General features: G+C 44.8%; 1 protein-coding gene across 1 annotated transcript; it reads left to right on the forward strand.

The window, feature by feature from the left end:
• Positions 1-1987: 1987 nt before the first annotated feature.
• Positions 1988-14184, forward strand: CHGB (chromogranin B; the record flags this gene model as incomplete). Its single annotated transcript, XM_080931781.1, has 5 exons — positions 1988-2036; positions 6366-6412; positions 6843-6936; positions 11748-13495; positions 14107-14184. 5 exons carry the CDS (start codon positions 1988-1990, stop codon positions 14182-14184), a joined length of 2016 nt encoding a protein of 671 aa, XP_080787907.1.
• Positions 14185-15061: the final 877 nt, after the last annotated feature.

Consider the following 15061-nt stretch of genomic DNA (forward strand, 5'->3'; position numbering starts at 1 on the left):
CCAGTCATAGGCACAGTGGTGGGGGTTGGGGGAGCAAACACGAGGTGACCCACTGAAGTCCGATACATGGCTAAAAGCAGAACTAGAACTTTGGAGGCAGAGGCAGGTGGATATCTGTGAATCCAAGACAGCCTGGTCTACACAGTGAGACCCTATCTCAATTAATTCATAATTAAATACGTTTGTAAAGGAGTCGCTCCTGAAAATGAAAATAGGGTAGTGGACTAAGGAGCTGGTCAAAAAGTACTGGGCCACAAGGCTTGTGACTCTTCACAAGTCGTTTTCAAATCCCCGACCTCTGTAATGTAACATGCTGTGTTTTTTCTCACACATTCTCTGCTTGCTATATGCAGCCCAGGAGGGCAAGAGTTTCCAATCCTTCTCTGCCAATAGGCTTTTTTTTTCATTTTCATGTTTTACTTTTTTCTTCTAAAAAGACTTGAAAAGATTTGTTTACTTTCATGTAGATGGGTGTTTTGCCTGCATGTGTTTCTGTGTGCGGTTCCCAGAGAGAAATGTAATCTATGTGCCTTTTCAGATCTTACCGGTTGTCTCAGAACTATCACTTTCAAGATTGGGGTTGATGATACAGAGAGTAGTGAAGTGATTTCCCGGCATGCCTGTGGCTCTGCGCTCTCTCCAGCAATGCAGAAAAACATAAATAAAAGATTTAAATATACATATATTTTGAGACTGCAGTTTGGGTTGAATAATCTTCCAGGGAGACACATCCATCTATGAGCTCAGCATGTGCCAAGAGAACCTGAGCCTCACTCTTTCCAAGGAAAGGAACTGGAAACTTCATCACCTGACCAAAAAGATCTCACGTCAAGTTTCACTGGTCCTCAGACTCTGTGATCAGAGCAGATTGTGCCTCTTCTGGGCATGGCGCTTGCCTGATGCCTTTTCCCAGTTTCTTCTTAGGCTAACTGAATCCACGTCAAAAATAAGCTGAAAGATGTGATAATCTCCGTGGCACACATAATTTAAAATCTATTTAAAGGCAAGCAAAGATAAACAGGTTTTTAAGCCCAAAGCTATGCCTCCTGTTGTAAAGGAGCAACTAAAGGTCAAAGGTGACGGCCTAAATAAATGTCTATCATTAGAGCTGGTAAGCAAGAGAAAGAGAGAGAGGGAGAGGAAGGGAAGGGAGGAGGGGAGGGAAGGGTAGAGGGAGATGAGGACGGAGGGAGGAGGAATGGGAAGAGGAAAAGGAATTGCACAAGTTGTATATGTTCCAAACTAAATTGAGCCTAAGCCACAGAAAGTGGTTACAGAGGAAACCGAACTTGGAAATTGAGGTTAAAAGAGAGAGATAATTTTGCAGTGCATCCTTTTGGCCTGTCTGATTTTTTAAGTCCATCTGAATAAGTATGTGGGGTAAGAGGTCCCATTAATAGAAAACAGCCATAGATGGGAAGACAGATACACAGACCAAACATCTGAACCAAGAGCAGGTTACCCATTCCTGGGTGCACACTTAGGTTTACAGCCATTACCCTCTTGTAAAGGTCTAAGAGCCGCCTGTGTATTATTCCAAGAAAGGACCTTCCTCAGCTTGGTAGAAGAAACACAAAGCCGACCCCTTCAGAATCACGAATATCCCACAGCCTCAAACTGGCATCTGCAGGCTCAGAGGTGTGCGCCGAGGAGCTGGAGCGCAGGCGCGGCAGTACGAGCTGGACCCTTGCCCCTCCTTGCCTGAGATCGACAGCACCTGGCGTCCCCGCATCCCTTCCTGTGCCTGCTGGGACCGTGCGCAAGGCCACGCGCGGTGGCTGAGGTTCCGCCCGCTGGCGCCGCCTCGGGGCTGCTCCGTGACGTCAGGGCTGAGTGAGGGGCGCCCCCGCCCGCCGCTCGCCCCCGGGCGCTGCACCCCCGCCTGCCCTTCATAAGAGCCAGGCCTGCGCCCACCGCGCCACAGCTGCTCGAAGGAGCCTGCACCCGCCGAGCTCCTCCTACACGTCGCTAGCTGGCGAGCGGCACCATGCAGCGGGCCATGCTCCTCGGCCTCCTGTGCGCAGCAGCTCTGGCCGGTGAGTGGGCTTTCAGCACCTCGGACAGCTCCCAGAGCTGGCGGCAGCGGGTTTCACCCCAGATCTCGCCTCGCCTCTTCCCGGAATCCCTTTGCCTTGCCTGGCTTTAAGTTGGGGAAGCAAGAGCTGTGCAGCTTTTCCCTGCCTACCCCGCAGAGGCTGCGCGGCCCTTGGAAGCGAAGCCGCATTCTGTGTTCTCTGCAGAGGTGTCAGGCTCTCTACAGCCTTTGTAGTCTGATTCTCCCTGTGACTTTTGACAGCCCCGTGACCACAGCGGGGTGGGAATGCATGCCGTTAGCCCCTGCAGAGTTTCCTCTATTATTTTAAAGGCGCTGAGTTAGAACTAGATCAAAGCTCATGTAAGGCATTTTCCTCAGCATGTCATATATGTGTGCGCAGGTCTTCGTGTGCGTGTCTGTTTACAGGGTTAACATACTTACACTTTGTATTTATGTTTCTAAGGACAGGCAATTCACGTTTAAGCCGATCATTTTTAAATCTATAAATGGAAGCCGTGCTAGATATTTCCTTTTGGGCTCTAGAAATAAAAATAATAAGACTGTTTTATAACCATGAAAGTATCTCCGGAGTAGTAAAATACTGTTTCAGTCAATGTTGAAGAATGAGAACAGAAGTAGTTAATATTTGACGATTGTGTATGCAAGATTGTGGTGCTGGGTATTAAACTACTACTACTCAGTGATCTCCGATGGCTTGAAGGGTGTGTTTGTGTTGGGATACTGAAAAGTAAGTACAACACCAAATTAAGCTAGCAGCTCTTTGTCTCTTTGAATGGCCTCAGAAAAGTGCTTTGTTCCAAGACTGAGATTTCTAACTAGAATTGAGATATACATCTCTCTCTCTATGAAATATATATATATATATATATATATATATATATATATATATATATATATATATATATGCCTTTAACTGACAGGAATCTCTCATCCAATATTTGACAAAATGAAAGGCAATGGTAATTTATTGCATTCACAATGTTCTCAATTTAAAAAATCATTCTTATGAATAACTAATACATATTCTTAATTTGATAAAAGAAAACAAACTGAACAACTTAGTGTCTTTCAGGTCTGAAATATTCAAAAAGATATTGCTGAATAGGACACAATGCTACCATACATTGTGTTCTAGATTACAAAACAGTAACATTTTTGTATATCATTTAACTCTTTAATTAAACATTTTGGTGGTGGTCAAACATGTCATACCTCTTATGAAGGGATATTCTAATAAAAGCTCATACCTAACGGTAACAAAGATGGAGATATGATGCGCTCTTATATTTTAGGCTATTATTCACACACCATGCAGCCTACCGCTTCAAAGTGTCACTCAGTGTCGTATCAGCTACCCACAGACTATAACCATCTCCACTACCAAATTTTAGACACGCTCATCACCCAGAAACATACCATGTGTCTTAGCAATCACCTCCCCAGTTCCTCCTCCCCAAATCTGGCAACAAGGGACTTCCAGTAGTTTGTTATTTAGCAAAATCATGGTTGATACCCCAGGAAGTCACCTACTTCATTTTTCTACCATTTTCAACTTCTTAGAAGGAGATCCACAGCTGTCTGTGGTAAGTACTGTGCATCTTAAAAACGAATATGAATAAACCAACAACAGAGTACCCATCTCATATTACATGAAAGATGCATTTTTTTTTTGCTATGCAGATCCTGTTTGACTTGCAAGTTTGGTAGAATTTGGGGGTGCCCACAGTTTGCTAGCGGAAGAACATGCTCAACCTATTTTTGCAGCTGCGATTTCCACATAAATCACAGAGTCTTATGAGTGCTGATGCTTCAGAAGTTATTCTCAGATCTTTATTTGATAACTTTTTAAATCATTTGATTATTTTACTTTTCCATAAGCATTAAATGTATTTGTTATTTGCTACAGAAATAAGTTAAACCAGTTTAGGGTACCCAATATGTCTTTAGTTGTTTCTTTGCTCTCCCAGACTCCATTGGAAGAAATGCATGTCACTTAGCAGTCTCACCAAGGCACACAATGCACCCCCATAAGCAAACCCTAGTTCCTTTCTATTAAGAAGAGTCTGAGGAGTCTCCCTTGGGGAAACAGGGATGTTCTATAGTAAGTTGTAAACTGTTAATTGTCTAGGACAATGAGACATCCCTTGCCCATCAACTCTGACAAGGGTTAATAGTTTAGCAGTCTGGGTAGTTAAAGCACCCACTTTATATTGGGGGGAAATCAGCAGACAGAACTATAGGTGTGGGTCTGCATTGCTACAGAAGATCTGGAAAGTTGAACTTGGAAAGGGTGATTTCTCAGTTATTTGGGGAGCAATTCTTCCACCGTTATTCTTTCCAGAGAACTTCACAGATTTGAGCTGAGAAAAGAGAACGGCCAAAGTGAGCGTGTTTTCAAAATAGCAGTCATTGGAACATGAAAGACTGGCCCTAGGCTGGGGCTCAGTCAATGAGTGATTGCCTGCCATGTGTGAGAACCTGGGCTTAGTCTGCAGCGCCAAAGAAAAGGAAAAAAAAAAAAAAAACAAAACAAAAAAAAAAAAAAAAACAAAAAACAAAAACAACAGAACCCCCAAAGCCAGGCATAAGAACCCCGAGTGCAAAAGTTGGCCAGTCAGGTTTTGTCTGACCTGCATTTGAGGAAGAACCTGAGTATTCATAGCTTATTAGGCACATTACAAACGTTTTTTTAACTGACCTTATAATAAAACAGATAACAGTGGGATCCCGAAAACAATTGAGGAAGATGTTTAGTAAAGTAAGCAAATGAGAAATGTTCCATCCACCTCCCCTTTCATTTGGTCCAAGTGGTAAAACTTAAGACCTTACATATTTTAGGAAAGTGCTCAACCCCTAAGATATAGTCCAAGTCTCACATATTTTTTTCCCCTTTGGGTTGATTGGCAGTGGATTAGGTGTGGCGAGTAGGTATTTGAACAGGCTTGGTGTAGAAGAAAGGTTAGGGTGCTGGTTATAAATAAACTGCATTTGAGTAGCTTTAGTGTTTGATGTTCCAGAATTTTGCTCTTGCCCCAGTTAGGTCTTCTATTTTGGGGACCAAGGAAATTTCTCCTTCTTAAGTTTTTTTTTTTTTTTCTCAGCATAATGATTGCTTGTAGAGATGGAGCGTTTGTAAAGGCTTTGAGCTTCTCTAGAAGAAAGGATTAAACAAAGGGAAAGCGAAAGGTAAAGCAGCATTCATGGGGAGAAGGAAGACATGGCACAGGCAAATGCTGCTTACCCAGAGTATTTTCTGAACAACAAAGACACCCCCAAATGCTGATTTAAGGCAGACAGAGTCTCACAAAATCTTGAGCATTAATTTTCTCCTTTGAAACACACTGTCATACACCAGCTGTTAAATGCCAGTTTGGATATCCTAACCTTCACAATGGAGAACTTGATACTAAAGTGTTTATACAGCAGTATGCAATGCAGAGAAACGTAACATTGAATGCAGATCATTTAAGCAAAGGTCTTGTGTGAGTAATGATCTAATATCCATGGTTTTAGTGGTTGTTATTGTTGAGGATTTTGTTGTTGTTGTTGTTTTTGTGTTTTGAGTGTTTGGGGTTTTTTTGTTATTGTTGTTGTTGATGATATTTTTAACATTGCTTTTGAGACGGGGTCTCTCTATGCAGTCCTGGAAGTCAGGTAGACCAAGCTGGCCTCTAGTTCACTCACACCTTTGCCTCTGCCTTCTGAGTGTGTGATTAATGGTGTGCACCACCACCCCTGATCGTTATAGAAGAAGATTTTCTTGGGAACAGGAGTAGTAGAGAGAGAGCCACAGATCTGTAGCCACTCGGTGTAGACAGAGGGAAAAGATCGCAGAGAGCACCTGATTCTACTTCAATTAAAAAAACTACTGTTACACAGAATGTAGACAACTGTGTTGAGTGAGCACACAGCTTAACACACTTTTCACAAATACAAGACAGCTGTGTAGTCAGCACAATACTTAGTAAATTGCCACAACCTAAGAAGCCCCCTCATTTGTGGTCTGGATTTGATTTCTATCGGCTGCAAGGCAGCATTTATTTCCAAATAAGTCCAAGGCATTTCTGGGGGGGGAAACAGCAGTGTATTTCATGTATGTGCATATGTATGTTCATGTGCATGCATGTGTAAGAGCAACTAGGAAATGATCGTTGTTGCCATGCCAACCATGGGCTCTGTAAGTACTCACCCTGCATTCCTTTCAAGAAAAGCAGGTGATTTGACAAGTTTGGTTCATTCAACCTCCAAAACCAAAACCAACACCAAAACCAAAACCAACTCAAGACATTTTCTATTTTCTCCCTCAAAGCTGTCAGCTCAGCTCCAGTGGATAACAGGGATCACAATGAAGAAATGGTAGGTCGAAATGTTGGTCTCGAGTCTTGGTTTGCATGTACACCCCAGACTGTCCCACCCCCTCCCTCATGTCTCATAAAGCCAAAGTTTCGTTCCTTAGAGGTGGACAGGTGATGACCCTCCTGTAGAAAGCATACACATCCATCCTGGGGGTGGGTAGTCTTCCTGAGGACAGAAGCCATTTCCCTCTAACCTGCTTAGAAGTGGGTCTCTATTTCCCTTCTTTTGGTTATCACCACCCATTGCCTTCTTTCATTCTATTGTGTCGTGCCCTGGGAGGCTTGCTCATGGTCCTGGAAGTCTGTGTCCCTGCCCTGAGCATCTTACATCAGTTCTAGTCACACGCTCAAGCCTCTAGTGACAGGAGCCCCTGGCCAAGCTGTGTTTCTGCAACACTGACTTTCCAGCCTGCTTTTATGTTTTCTCATAGGTGACTCGCTGCATTATTGAAGTCCTCTCAAATGCCCTATCCAAGTCCAGTGTTCCAACGATCACTCCGGAGTGCCGGCAAGTCCTGAAGAACAGTAAGTGCTCCATACTTCAGAAAGATCTGTGTGCCTACAGTGAATCCATTTTTTCCAGCCTCCACCTGCAAACAAATCTTTGTGGTATAATGTGACAGTGTTGACTACTCTGGTACCTAGGGAGACAGTGATATGATTTCTGGTCCCTTTGTAGCTGTCTGTTGGGGCCGGGGGGGGGGGGGAGATCCCTTTTTTCTTTAGGATTCTTTTTTTTTTTTCCAGAAAAGGGAATGAGGTTGACTGTGTGGTCTTTGGGCTGGCTATCCATTAGCTCTTTAGTCCCTTAATTTCATTAAAAACACAAAACTAAACCAGTCTTCATTTGGGTGGAGAGAGGTGTGGGAAGTGCCTGTTTGGGGGTAGATAAGGAGGTGACTGAGGACTTGTTGGGAGGAGAGAGGAGAGCAAGTTTGCAGAACTGCTCTGAGGCTAGCAGAGTAGTTTAAACAGTGACGTAAGCAGTATCTGCTGTTATCAGTTTTTACAAAACTATACAGTCCTTGTCATTTAGGAAAGCAAGCCAATTCAAACAGATCCTGCTCTTGTGAACACCTTTCACTGCTTTGCAGTTTTTAGACAAGCTGGGTGCCGTGGGTGTTTTCTTTTCACCTTTAAGACCTCTCATTACAAGGCAAAGTCTCTTGTGGTTGTGACACATGGGGTCCATGCATAAACCATGGACAATTGGCAGAGTGACCTGGGTTAACTCAATCTGCCTCAGAATTGTGGCAGATATGGGGGTGGTCTAAGACACAAGGAGCCCAATTAAACAGACAACAGATGCTTCCCACTCAGGACAAGATGCTTCTGTCTTTCTCAAATTTATCTTCTGCTCCAATAGGTAGGGGCTTCTAATTCTTCACAGGAAGCAAATGCTACTTCTCCATTTTGCTGTCACCCTTTCCCTGACTTCATTTATCGGATGGGGACAAAAGGGAAGAGCCTGTCATATAAGGTAACCAGTCATTTAAGGTTTGCTCAGAGGAAAGTTACCGAATTCCTTACTCTGTTTCTCTCCAAAATCAGGTGCTTAGCCCTCAGGTAATTCCAGCTTGCCAACTGTTCCCCGGGATCTGTCTGTTGATCCTGCTCCAGAGATCGAAATAACAGACTCAGAACTCTCACAAGGGCACTGCATAGGCAGAGACAGAAATGGCCTGGAAGACGGGAGTGTTCCTGTAGGGCCGCAGTTTCAAGTTTTACTCAGGCGAGACTCAAAACTATGAAGGAGCAAACAAGACGAAGAGCCGGAGAGAAGCGGCATAGTGTGGGCCCATTCTTGGGGTCAGCAGTGTAATGTAGACCTGGTCTCAGTGCAGCAGCAGCAGCAGAGAGGAGAGGAAGGCTTTCTCGGGAGCTTGTACTCGTTGACCCTCATCCTCTGGGGAGGAACTACACACTCTGTTACCAGAGTTTGTTATTCAGACCTTGCAAACTTTCAAGAGAAGTTAAGACTTTAAGTTTTTATTTGTTTTTGTTTGGTGGTGGTAAGGAATAAGCTCAGCTTTTAAGCATTTCTCTAAAGCTATACAAGCATTTTACCACTCAGTTAAATATCAAGTTAATTACCTGTCTGTCTATCTATCTATCTATCTATCTATCTATCTATCTATCTATCTATCTATCATCTTTCTTTCCTTTTATTTACTTACATATTTATTTTTGAGGCATGATCTCACCATGTCTTACTATGAAGCCCTGGCCAGCCTGGAACTCACTAGGTAAATAGGAAGTTGGCTCTGAACTCAGAGAGATCCACCTGCCTCTGTCTCCCAAGTGCTGGGATTAAAGGTATACACCACCACACCCTGCTTAAAATTTTGATTGTTTAAAGTGACATCTGATAATTAGACTTTGCCTCTGAAGCGTAGATCAATGGGAACTCAGTTCTGGGCCACACTGGTCTTGTACTGTTCCAGTTTTCTCTCTCTTGGCCCTGTTCTTCTTTCTCCTAACCTGATAGGTAGACAGACTTGCATGCCGAGCCGAGTAGAGGGAACACTCTACCTAGCCTGTGTTCCACTGAGAGCCTCATCTCCCATTCTCCTATACTCAGTGAGCAAACAGCATTTGGGGAGAAGGGATGAATTGTAGGTTTTTGGGTTTGGTTTGGTTTGGTTTGGTTTGAGTGTTTCTTTTGAGAGAGGGTGCTTAAAGATACTTAGAGAAGTCCAGTTTCTTACCAGATACAAGATTTTTCTGGCCAGAATTGGCCAAGGTTGTTGATCTGATCAACTTTGCAACAGGATACGCTCCCCATTTAACCTGGAAGCAAGAATGAGTGTCACACTTCAGGGTTACAGATTGACTAAGACTTCAAAGGCAGTCAGCCTGCCTCGCCTTGGTCTCACCTGCTGGGCTTAGAGCTAAATTTAGGAGGAAGTGCTCAGCTCCAGCTGCTACAGGCAGTCCACATTTGACACAGAAAAAAAAAAAAATATATATATATATATATACTTCTGTTCTTCACACTTCAGACACCTCACACCTTAAATCAGGTAGGAAGAGGAGCACGTGGCCTCTGCTGTCTCTCTGCAAACTCTGAGAATGACATCAGCCTCTGCCTGGCGGAATCGGCTGAGAGCGCTACAGACTGTACCGTAGTCACACAGGCTTAAACAATGTACATTAAATTCTCGGAGCTGTAGTAGCTAGGGCACACAATCAAGGTAAGGTGAGGTCCGGAGTCTTGGCTGTCTGGCCATCTTCTCACTGTGCCCTCCTGTGTGAAGTGTGGCTGTGACTTTCATGTGCTCCTCTCTTAGGACCTTGCCTTCGTTATGAGGCCTCCACTCAGGGCCCAAGAACCTTCCAAGGCCTTACCTCCCCAGACTGTCATAGCAGCCATTATCATTTCATTATAGGAGTTTGGAAAGGGCACAAAGAGTCAAGGGCACCATCGAAAGCCTTCCTGCTTCCTTGTACTGAGTAGTTAGCCTTGCCCCAGCACTTTCATGCAATGCCATGGGTTTCGTTTTGGTTTGGTTTTTCAGACAAGATCCTGGTTTGTTACTCAGGCTAGTCTTAAATCCACCTTGTAGCCCAAGCTGGCATAGAACTCATGATCCCTGGCTTCATCATGGGCTCTTACATGCTGTAGGGACTGTGACAGATGAACAGGTACTCAAATGCCTGCATATGGAAGCCCAAAGACATTCCTGCAGCCTGGTAAACGTGGGAACATTATTATCGTATGAAGCTGTGTTTTAAGAGAGAGGTACAAACCAGCTATGATTTCTTGACTATTTTACAAATTAGATAAACCTTGTCCTTTTGACTATCAGTTCAAAATGAGTCAGAAGGTCTGTTCCTTTTTTCTTTCTCTTAGGTTCATCCCCCCCACTAACTTATAATAAACCTGTCTAAAAACAAACAAACAGCCCCACCAGTGATGTTCAAAAGAAAGATAGTATGAACTACAAATAAAACTTCGAATTTTCTAGTGGACATATTTAAAACATTAAAAAAATATACAATTGAGATTAACATCAATAGTATATCTCACTTTATCTAATGTATTTTATCCACTCAATATATTTAATATTACACAATCTATCAAAAATGTTATTTTAACATTTATTTATTTATTTATTTATTTATTTATTTATTTATTTATTTATATATATATATATAAAGTCTTTGGTATCTGGTGTGTCTATCAGGTCTCAGTTTGCTCAAGCTACATCTCAAATGCTCCACAGCCACAATGAGCTAACAGCTCCCACAGGGGGCCGTGTTGATGTTGACCCTTAGTGCTTGGTGGCCTTGGCTTCTGGTCTTTACCTAAACTTGGTGAGAGAGGTTGAAAGCTAAGCCCTTGCAACTAACAACAAAGACAGTGTGGTTGCCACAACTCTTTTCATAGGGCATCTCGGGGGAGGATGCAGTAAAGCACGTACTGACCTTGGGAAAGGGCGGAGAGAGCAGCGAGTGCCAGTTACATCATCGTCTGCTGACTCGGGAAACAGAGGCAGCCCAGCATGGAAGAACATGCGCCCTGGGCAGGTCCGAGAGAAGAGAGAGAGAGAGCCTTTCCGTTCTCATCACAAGTTGCAGCCAAGCATTATTTAGTGATTCCGAGAAAGGGCATCAGTGGGCATCTTGTTCTTCACACGCACCATTAAGAGTACTTACAGAAACGTGGTTACGTCATCACTGCCCGACGCGATGATGTGAAACCACTGTGCTGTTCACAGTTCACTGTAGGATGAAGGGCGCAGCCCACGACTGAGCATGGCTAAGCTGTCATTTCCTGCTGGGTCCACACACTTGACTGCCTAACAAAGTCTGATAAATAATTAAATTTTGAATCCTCCTTTAAATCTTAATATTCCCTATTTTGGCTACTTATTTATTTATTTTTAATTAAATTATAGCTAGAGCCATTCGTTGATGCAATGCTAACCTTTCCACCTTACTCAAATGTGGAAAAAGCAGCCCTGAACAATATTACTCTGGGTCTTCGCATCTTTTATAGCTACAAAACAAGGAGGCTGAACCGATGAAATGTAAGAGTTCTTCTGGTTCTAAATTCCAGTCTTTCCTAAAGTTACATATGGGTTTCAGCTTGACCATTGACAGTTACAAACAGAGGTGCCGGGCAGGTATTAGTAAAACTTTTAAACACGTAGAGAGTTCATTAGATTTAAACACAGCCGAAGAGTTTCCACAGCATCAGCTTTTCAAAGACCTCCATGCATCCTCTATGGTCTACCTCTTTTTCCAGGGTCCTCGGAATCCATAGCGACCACTGAGGCTGGTACTTGAACCTCAAGCGTTTTTACAGTTGTACTCCCATGTTTTCATTATAGGCGGAAAAGAGGTCAAAGGTGAAGAGAAAGGTGAAAATGAGAACAAGAAGTTTGAAGTACGGTTGCTAAGAGACTCAGCTGATGCCTCAGTAGCCCGCTGGGCCTCCAGCACAGAGGAAACAGGAGCTCCAGTAGAAGACTCTCAAGGCCAGCCGAAGGTCGACGATGAGGCGTGGACAGGAGGACGCAGCCGAGAGAAAGTGGATGATCAGGAGAGCCTCCATCCCTCCAACCAACAAGTGTCCAAAGAAGCAAAGATACACCATTCTGGAGAGAGGAGGGGAAACGAGAGGGAGGAAGAAGAAGGCAAGATTTATCCAAAGGGGGAGCCTAGGGAAGATGCTGGTGAGGAGAAGAAACACACCGAAGAATCTGGAGAGAAACAGAACATCTTCTCCAACACAAGAAGCGAGGCTTCCGCTAAGAAAGAAGAGGAGTCCGCATCCAGAGCGGATGCACACCCTATGGAGCTGGAGGAGAAGACACATAGCAGGGAGCAAAGCAGCCAGGAGAGCAGAGAGGAGGCAAGGAGGCAGGAGAAACCCCAGGAGCTGACCGACCAAGACCACAGCCAGGAAGAATCTGAGGAAGGCGAGGAAGGCGCAGCCTCTGAAGTAACCAAACGCAAGCCCAGACACCACCACGGGAGGAGCCGGTCCAGCAAGTCTTACGAAGGGCATCCTCTATCCGAGGACAGGAGACACGCTCCTGAGGAGTCCGAGGAGGCAGATGTGACCACGGCCAGTTTAGGGGAAAAGAGGGGCCACCATCCAGCTCACTACAGGGCTTCAGAGGAAGAACCTGAATATGGGGAAGAACTGAGAAGCTATCCGGGCTTCCAGGCTCCCCGGGGCCTTCGGGGACTACAGTACCGGGGCAGAGGAAGCGAAGAGGTCAGAGCCCCAAGGCCTCGGAGTGAGAAAAGCCAGGAAACGGAGCACTGGAGAAACCACCCCGAGTCTGGACTGGAAAGCACAGCAAACAGACACAGTGAGGAAACTGAGGAAGAGACGAGCTTCGAGGGGGCAAAGGGACGCCAACACAGAGGCAGGGGGCGGGAGCCAGCAGCCTATTCTGCTCTTGACACAAGAGAAGAAAAAAGGCTCCTGGATGAAGGGCACTACTCTGTTCGTGAAAGCCCAGTAGATATGGCAAAAAGGTACCCACAAAGCAAATGGCAAGAACAGGAGAGAAACTACCCCAGCTATGGCGAGGAAGGGGACCAAGGAAGATGGTGGCCGCAGGAAGAGCAGCTAGAACCAGAAGAAAGCAGGGAGGAAGGGAGGTTCCCAGACAGACAATACGAGTCCTATCCCACCACCGAAAAGAGGAAGAGGTTAGGGGCGCTGTTCAACCCGTACTTTGACCCTCTCCGGTGGAAGAATAGTGACTTTGAGAAGAAAGGCAACCCAGACGACAGTTTTCCTGAGGACGACGGTGACGATGGAAACGGGGTGACCTTGACTGAGAGGAATTTCTTCCCGGAGTACAACTATGACTGGTGGGAGAAAAGGCCCGTCTCGGAGGATGTGAATTGGGGATACGAGAAGAGAAGCTTTGCTGGGGCCCCTCACTTGGACTTGAAAAAGCAATACGATGGAGTGGCTGAGCTGGACCAGCTCCTTCACTACAGGAAGAAGGCAGCCGAATTCCCCGACTTCTACGACTCAGACGAGCAGATGGGGCCTCACCAGGAGGCAGAAGATGAAAAGGACAGGGCTGACCAGAGAGCTCTGACGGAGGAAGAGGTACGGTTTGAGGCTTTTGCTTAGAATCAGACTATGTCGACCAAGGTTGATGTTATTAGCATCTGATGATGGGGAGACGGATGGGAAATTTCACTGTGAGAAGGTGAGTTCCCCAGTCACAGAACAGGGTTGATTTAACAGCCACCATTCAGGCAGGGTGCATATCCCTGCCCTCCTGTCTCTTTTATGGTGTTTAGAGATCTGGGAAAACAACCGTGTCTGGGCTCTATCCCCAGAGTTTGTCTCGTGACCACCGTGCTGCCTGGGTGCGTAGTTTATCTCGGTGCTTGGGCACCTGCTCATGCTGACCTCCCAAGCAGCACCTTGACCTAATTTGATCGTGTCAGGTGGTGTCTCTCAAGCCTGAGAGCACGTCAGAGTCATATGGATTTCTGATCCCCCCGGAGTTTCTCAGTCAGCAATTTTATATGGGAGCCAGGAATCCTTATTCCTAGGCAGTTGCTTGGGTTACCTGAGAAGACACCCCCCCCACACACACACCATGTTGGCTGACTCAGGTAGCCTCTACCTGAGCTTCCCCTTTCTCCTTAGAGCTCCCTGAACGGGAGTAGCAGGACTTGACATCCGTGTTTCGCTTTTCTGTTTCCCAGAAAAAGGAACTGGAGAACTTGGCAGCCATGGATCTGGAACTGCAGAAGATAGCGAAAAAGTTCAGCCAGCGAGGCTGACAGTTTCAGAGAGGCGAGCTGTCCACTGAAAGACACCACTGGTTCGCCCAAAGGCAGAAGACAGAATTTACTATTTATTAAATGTTTGATGCAGTTGGAGCTATCATTAATCTTTGCCAGAATGCTAATGCTATGCGACTAGCGTGACTTGTAGCATATGCTTCCTGCAAAATAGATGTTTCATATGCCTGTGACAATGACCGTGCTACTGTCTTTGAAACACAATAAAAGATGTACCCGAAACAAAGTCCTTCTTGGTTCTTAGCTTTCTTTGGGTTGGTTAGGAAGAGTGTGGTTTTGAAATCCATTCTTCTAAGTATATTCTCAAAGATGAAATTAGAGTTTGTTGGTCTTTAACAGAAAAAAAAAAATCGAAGTTTCTGAAGTGAACACTGCAGGATATAAAGAAAGAGACTGAGAATAAAACATGGCTAACAGAGACTTAAATTTGTATTTATTCATTGTGTGTTGAGGGGTTCAGAGGACAACCTTCATGAGTTGGTTTTCTGAGATTAAAAAATCAGGTTGACTGGCTTGGTAGCCAGTGTCTTACTCACTAAGCTGTTTTACCAGCCCAAAATATTACTTTTACAATTCTGCAAAGTAGAAGAAATAGAAAGAAGACAGCTCACTGTAGAGGGCTTGTCTAGCACGTATGAAGCTCTGGGTTCCATAACCAGGACAGAAAAAGACTGGCAAAGGTCATTGAGGGGGACAGTACAGAACAGAAATGTAGCCAAATGCCCTCACTAGCTGTCTGCAGTACCCCGTGTGTATAGACTTGTGAGACTGAGGCAAGAGAATAGCCTCAGAGATCAAGGCTAGCCAAGCCCAACTCAAGAGAAATACAAAGGACTGTTGAGGGATGGACTGAAAG

This window comes from Micromys minutus (genome assembly GCF_963924665.1).
Source record: "Micromys minutus genome assembly, chromosome: 17".
Taxonomy (NCBI): Eukaryota; Metazoa; Chordata; class Mammalia; order Rodentia; family Muridae; genus Micromys; species Micromys minutus.